We start from the raw sequence: 8,170 nt of genomic DNA on the forward strand, positions 1-8,170 counted from the left end.
TTATTTCATAAGCGGCAATTTACTCATATATTGTGCATATCCATCGCTGGCGACCTGAGTCTATATTTTCAGCGTGTATGTATCAGTATTTGACCAGTTATCATAATTGTTAGATCGTCTTACAAATTATATGTATCATATAAAACACCTATTACCACAAGAGATTTTATCACAAATAAAAACGCATAATTGCATTTTATCAACTCAACAAACGTTCTGGAAAAAGATGACTATATTTTTCTTTGCTGTATTTTTAAGAACAATGGTAACAGTTTATGCTACGGTAAATATTAGTAACCTTTCGTTGCCACTTTTGGATAAAATGGCGGCATCGCTGACGGCTAATATTGATATGACTGATATGAAGTCTGTTATCAAGGATTATATAGACCAGAACGTGAAAGAACAGGTCGCTGTTTCTTTGACTGAACATGTTGAAAAAATGAAGTCGGAAATTCAGACATCAATGCTAGGTTTGTAGAATTTAAAGTTGAAATCACGTCTTATGTTTGTCTTATTTTTCAGTTTTACTCAAAGTCAACTGACCAATAGTATTAAACTGATAGATGCAAAAATTGTAGAAATAAAAAGGGATTTTTTATTTATTTTTTTTTTATTCTAGCCTCATCTGGATATCTTCTTTCTTTTTTTGATAGATACTGTTTTTGTATAACTTGAATCTTGTTTACTTTTTTCAACCTTTTTAAATTTAATCTTTTGTACCAAAAAACATCTTCCTGTCTTTTCATTTCAAATTTGATCACAGCCTTCCGAAGAAATTAGATAACAATACGCCAACGAAGATGTCATATACCATGCCTAGTTTCCTGACGACAACTGAAAAAGCATCAATACAACATTCCTATACAAATATTTATACCATTGTTACTTCACAATCAAAAGTTCGGAAAGGAAACTCATGTCGATATCTACACGACAAACGTGATGACTTCTTATTCCGTATTGTCAACTTTTCTGCTATTTGTAGCAAAATGCTTTCATCACCTTCCTATAATCTAGGCACTCTTGCAGGAAAAAAATTGATAGGGCTGCTTTAAAATCAAAAAGAAAGATTTTGCATTTATAACTCAATGATTGCAAGTGAAATTTATTTTTACGAACATGCACAAAACTGTCAATTGAACAAATGACTCAGCTTGATCCTATGTTATTGCACTCTCAGGTAGTGCAATAGTAATCAAAGGAACCAAGGTTACAGCGGTAATTAAAATAATGTAATCCAGAGACAGACTAGACATGGAAAACAGACGTACACAACAAAGAACATAGTTACTAAAATCATACATACAAAGTAACAAAAGCAAATGAGCAGCTCGGACTCCACTAAAGACTGGAAGCTTGGGCCAGATGCACCGGTAGGGTAAGCATCCTCTGCTGTTTTAACCACACCCGCCGAATTGCTCGTAAAAAGTCAAGTCCGGAAGAGGAAAGAAAAACTATGACACTTCGAGCAAATTAGTTTTTCATGGTGCAGATGGATACACCGTAACGATTCACGAGTTCATGATGACGACCATAAGCCGTAAGTAGTGATGATTTCAATCTTGTAGCAACATTGTTCAGAATAAAGCACGGATGACCTTAAAGAAATAATACCGTTATAAGTTAATTACACTTTTACAATTTTCAAAAGACCTTTGTACCAGTTGCATCCTGCTTTTTATTTTAACCTATCTTAGTTTATCCTTTTCAACCACACACCATATTACAATTATATAAAGGGATATTGGCTATAACCTTTGATTACGTTTTTAAATCATTTAACTTAATGAATCATAAAACCTTTTTCGTTATAATTCTTATTGAATATTGGCCGTTTTACAATTTAGATCTGTTATGGTGGAAATTCATGTGATCGGTATTCGATAACGCCACCTATGTATGGTGTCGGGAGAAGAACAAATGAAACATCACAAGTTTTTATCTAATCAGGCTCCATATATTATGTAGAAATGATGCACTATCTCACAACCAATCGCATTATTATGTCTCTATACTATTAGTTTATATTACTTCGTCCATGTTGTTACATCGAAAATATCTAGCTGTCATAAAGGTAGATCATGCAAATGTCCTATTTTTAAGGTACTCAATCAAAAGAACAAAAACTTAGTTGTTTGGATGTCTGTCATATTGACGAAAAGCCCAAATTCTCTAACTCAAAAATAGGCCTATCTCGCTGTATACAATCAGTAAGACACTAAATGATTTCGATATATAAAATTAATACGAGGCTTATAGAATCAATATAAGGAGGTAGACCTAGGATAAAGGACACAACTCTTAAGAATTATTGGAACGTTTGTATTTAGCATTTAACATCTATCTTATGTAAGCATCTAATTAACTTGGATTCATTTTATTCTGCTTCAAATGAAAGCTTGAGAGGCTGTGGTTAAATTGAATGTGATACAAACATATCACTGATTTCATGAGTTTAACTTTTTTTCAACACCATGACCGGCGGACTGTAGTGAACTAGACAAAAGACATCGGATTGGTGTGTACACAATATATTCTGAGTCTTCCGGTTTTGAAGTATTTTGTGACATGGATACTGATGAAAGCAGATGGACCGTAGGTTGACAAATTACTGTACAACTAGAAATTTTTGCGAGGTTCAAATTTTCGCTAAATTTGCTAGGGTTGGCGAATCGCCATAATAAAATCTTGTCAATGTTAAGCTCAAATAGTTGACATATGGTTTGTATCCATTAAATCTGAAAACTCGAAAAACAAAGACCATTAAATCTGAAGACGCGAAAAAAAGAGAAACTTATTCCCAAAGAAATTAACATTCAGTTTTTCATATTACCCGTGTTCTTAGGTGCAGTGTAGATTTCAAAATTAAGGTAGAAATATCTGTATATTACTCTCAAATACAATAGAGTCAGACAGATTTGAATGGATAATTATTTCATAATACAGACCCAAATAAAAAAAAACCACTTAATTACAAAAATAAAAAAATTGTAGCCTTTTTGGGGGTGTATCACATTTTTTTCAGATTTTGCATGATTCTTACAAAGACAGCTACTAAATTTGTCACTATTTAAGATAATTAGCAAGTTGCATCTAATTTTCCATAGTTTCTGTATTTACAAATTTAATTTTCACATTTGATTTTTACAATTATTCTATTAGAAAGTTGTCCTTGTGCGCAGCGACGAACATGACATTCTGTGTTTTCTGGTATTGATTGAAATAAATACTGACATTGCAATATACATAGCATCTTAATGAACCAGTTTCACTCTTTCTTGAGTGGCTTTATAATTTTACAAAGTTACTTTGTATAGACCTTGGTCAGTATCAGCTCCATGGGTCGACATTGTTAGTTTCCAAAGACTGAGTTTATATCATAAAACGAAATGCGTTTTTCTTACTTCTAAGTTTTTCAGCGTCGCAAAGATGGAACCATTAACTTCTTTAGAGAATGGGAGTCGTACAAATCATTGGAACGTTCGTATTCCGCATTTTACATCAACCTCATGCAAGCATCAAATTAACTGATTTCATTCTGTTTCAAACGGAAGCATATAGGCTTTGGTAAAATTGAATGTGATACAAGCATATCGTTGATTACTAGAGTTACGTCTCTTACCCTAAGTCTATCTCCTTAAGAACCTAATACAGTTAAACGCTCTAAGCAGAAACGGAATAATCCATAAACATGTCTTTATTGTTTTCTGGTTTGTTCCTTGGTGGATGACTCATACTACAGTTCCTTTTTTTATATATTAACAGAACCAAATTTTATGTCCAAAAGAGTTCTGACAAATCTCACCGATTATGACAGTAGCATGCAAATGTTTTTTAATCGCCACGGGTATATCCACACCCCAATGGAAAAGAGAGAATTAGCAGCGCGCTGTAAAATCTAGATTTAAGCCAACATTTCGTTTGTAATGCCAAGTTAGGACCATTGCGGTACAAACTTCTCCGTTTAGGTGTCATACCTATTTTGCCACGAATCATTGTTCGGTAACTTTCTATATATAATTTTATAAACGCTTTTAAGAATTTTGTTAATGAAAATAGTCTGTATAGGCACTTAAAGAGATAGACTTGGGGTAAGATAGATAACTCTTTAAATCATTGATATGTTTGTATCATATTTAATTATACCAAAGCCTCTAAAGCTTTCAATTGAAGCAGAATAAAATCAATCCAAGTGAATTAGATGCTTCATAAGATTGATGTAATATGCTGAATAAAAATGTTCAAGTGATTTTAAGAGAGGAGTCCCTTACCCTAGATCTACCTCCTTAAGCTTCGTTCAACTAAAAAGCTGTGGTACATTGAAGTAAATAGATAATGTATTACAGTTGTAACGAAGTACACATAATACACATGTATTATACACCGATGAAAATTAACAACTTCACAACAAAACACATGATACTGTATATATCTACGTTTTTGACACAACTGAAAACTAATCACGAAGTTTTGAAAGATTTAATTGTGAGACCTCAGCAAATGAGAAAACATAACGACTTCTGGTAATTTTTGCATTAAGTTTACAAAATTAAGTTATTTTGTCAATGCTGATTTTTTTTTTCGGTCATAGTATTGACAAGAAAATAATGTCATCATCTAAGAAACAACTTCTTATTTACTTGATGCAGGTTTGATTACCTATTTTATCATATTTGAAAATATGCATTTTACTCACTGTAGACATAGTAACATGTTAGCAAAAACAACAAAATTTTCTAATTTAAGCAGTTGTCCTTCTGGCATCATTATAATATAATCTGTTTCTTCCAGGAAACGACAACATCCACCAAATAACGTCAGAAGGAACGTACATGTTAAGGATTGATTTAGAAGACTTCGAACTTGATAGAAAATACGCAAAATATGGAACGTTTACGGTAGGACCAGAGAGTAGTGGTTATAAACTGGATATAACCGGATACAGCGGGGATGCTGGTAATTACGCATTTACGGTTGGACCAGAGAGTAGTGGTTATAAACTGGATAAAAGCGGATACAGCGGGGATGCAGGTAAGTACACTGCAGATCACAGAGAGTATTGGATATAATCATATAATCTGGGTGTGAGCAGATACAGCGGGGATGTTGGTAAGTACACTGCAGCTCACAAAAAGTATTGGATATCATCATCAAAAATTATTTGATATAATCTGGAGGTAAACAGATACAGCAGCGATGCAGGTAAGTACACTGCAGCTCACAGAAAATATTGAATATAATCTGGGTGTGAGCAGATACAGCCGGGATGCTGGTAAGTGAACTGCAGCTCACAGGAAGTAGTTGATATAATCTGGTGTGAGCAGATACAGCCGAGATGCTGGTAAGTACACTGCAGCTCACAAAAAAAGTATTTTATTTTATCTTGGTGTGAGAAGATACAGCCGAGATGCTGGTAAATACACTGCAGCTCATAGAAATTATTTGATATAATCTGTTTGCGAGCAGATACAGCGGGGATGCTGGTAAGTGCACTGCAGCTCACAGAAAGTAGTTGATATAATCTGTTGTGAGCAGATACAACTGCGGTGATGGTAAGTTAACTGTAGGTTACAGACCACCAATTCAACCAATGAGCATTTGGAACGTACGCAAAAATAGTCCTACGCAGAAATTACCCCTGTTCCTCATAGTGCTGTGAAAAAAGTTCTCAGCTTATTTAAAAAATTTAAACGGTTTCTGAAAGGAAAAACATTTCTGTACATTTTATAGGTGCATTTTGCTTCTTGTAATGTGAAGCCTAATCTCCATAATGATTTTTAAGTATACCCCTATCTTGTGAAAACACTGAGATTTCCCATGCTATTTATAGACCCTTCACTTCCGGTGACCAGTACTGCACTGCAAGTCTGCTAACCCCACATGCCATTCTGAGGATTGTGAGCTGACATATGTAGAATCATGCTGATATATAGTCCTCTGCAGGTTAAAGTTAAGGTAAATCCAGAGAAGCCATTGAATATTGTGAAATTAGCATAGAAGCCTATGGAAAGTGGAATTAAAGGTTTTTAGCCTGTAGCTCACAGAACGTATTGGATATTATAATTATATCTGGGTATGGGCAGATGCAGCGGCGATGCTGGTAAGTCCATTATCAATAATAATGATTAGGATATGAATTAGGGCTATGTTTGTAAAGGTGTTTATGTCTGACCTTTCCTCTTTCCTTTAACATACTAGATCACTGGACCTTAAGTTTAACACCTAATACAAGACGTATTTCAGACTGCTTCTAGATGTTTAGTCGCATCGAATTCTCAATTCAATTTCACATGTGAAAAATTAGCGAACAAATCACACTGCATGCTTAAAATCGACCACAGAATGCTAGATCTATGAATAAATGTATGTACAGGTACAAAGATTTACGTTAAAGTCAATGAAACTTAAGTAAGCACTATATATTAAGCATAAATCATCCTCTTACTTTCTGGCTTCGTCAATCAATGAGCAGCAAGACATGTCCTGCAGGAAGCTGTTTACTAAATTATACAAACTTAAATCCAAACACTGATATCAAATCAAACAATCTTTCCAAGTTGATTCAACATAATGTTTGAAGACCAAACATAAACTCGTAATAGGCTTCTCATATACCCTTTATACCTGCCCATTCTTTATAATATTCCCAATAAATACAATCCTAATTACATATACCCATCCCAATAAATACACTCCTAATTATATATACCCTTCCCAATAAATACAATCTTAATTACATATACCCATCCCAATAAATACAATCCTTATTACCTATTTATTGTTTCAATTATTTAATTATCGATTAGAATTTCATATATTTTTCAATTTTCCAACATTCAATCTCTTATTTCGAATTAATTTTTACGTGGTTTCTACTTTACATCTACCCATCCCTATTTCACATCTACCCATCCCTATTTCAAATCTATCCATCCCTATTCCAAATCTATCTACCCATCCCTGTTTCACATCTACCCATCCCTATTCCACATCTACCCATCCCTTTTCCACCCATCCCTATTCCACATCTACCCATCCCTTTTCCACCCATCCCTATTCCACATCTACCCATCCCTTTTCCACCCATCCCTATTCCACCCATCTCTATTCCACATCTGCCCATCCCTATTCCACATCTATCTACCCATCCCTGTTTCACATCTACTCATCACTATTCCACATCTACCCATCCCTATTTCAAATCTACCCATCCCTATTCCATATCTACCAATCCCTATTCCACCCATCTCTATTCCACATCTACCCATCCCTCATATACAAAAGAATGGTAAGTTTACCCGATTCAAGTACTGTACAAAGAAAAAAGTGACGTATATCCTATGTATAAAACCTGAATTCACAAAAGAGTTTGTTCTATCCCTAGTACTATTTATTCTATTTAAAGTTGATGAGTATACTGCATGGCAAAATACTGATTTTTTACGAATCTTTTATGCAATATCAGTAAGTCTTAGAACACGTGTACAGGGAGCAAGCACATAAAAGAGCGGAGTAATGCGGGTTTTATTAAGTCTGCGAAGAGGATCTGTGTTTAATATTTAATGTTCTATTATTCACAGCTGGCTTTCGTTTGTTACACTTTTACGATACGTGAATTTATATTTAGTACACGTATGCAGCTAATAGTTTAAAATCGATAACCTTACAATTGATATCCAGATGACAGAATCATCCAAAAGACAATTATATATAATTCATATAAAAATCATTTTCACCTTATATTTGTAATTCGGGAGATTCTATGAAAACTCATCCAAATGGAAGTAAATTTACAACAAAAGACAAGGATAACGATAAATCGGGCTAAAATCTACAAAGGTGGGTGGTGGTATGGTGCATGTCACGCCAGTAACTTAAACGGACTGTATCTAAGAGGAAATCATTCTTCATATGCCAATGGTGTCAATTGGAGTACTTGGAAGGGACAAAAATATTCACTAAAGTTAACCACTATGATGATCAAACGGAAATGAAAAAGATTGTTTTCTGTTGCGTTGAAGTAAAGTAAAAACGTTTTAGCAGAACTGTAGACTTACAGTAATATACATGAAAAATTAAAATTTATTTTTTAGCGAAACCTAGCTCATTTGCTTATTACTTTTCAAAAATAAAACCTGGTTTTACCAAATTACCTGATGTACGGTAG

At 34.1% G+C, this 8,170-nt stretch overlaps 1 protein-coding gene across 1 annotated transcript; it reads left to right on the plus strand.

Moving 5' to 3' along the window:
• Positions 1–224: 224 nt before the first annotated feature.
• LOC148600565 (uncharacterized) lies at positions 225–8,170 on the plus strand. Its single transcript, XM_088558231.1, has 3 exons — positions 225–473; positions 4,795–5,034; positions 8,097–8,170. Exons 1-3 carry the CDS (start codon positions 227–229, stop codon positions 8,168–8,170), a joined length of 561 nt encoding a protein of 186 aa, XP_088414357.1. The 5' UTR covers positions 225–226.

The sequence above is a fragment of the Perna viridis genome, chromosome 13, assembly GCF_037379345.1.
Source record: "Perna viridis isolate PV_CMFRI_1.1 ecotype Kerala chromosome 13, ASM3737934v1, whole genome shotgun sequence".
Taxonomy (NCBI): Eukaryota; Metazoa; Mollusca; class Bivalvia; order Mytilida; family Mytilidae; genus Perna; species Perna viridis.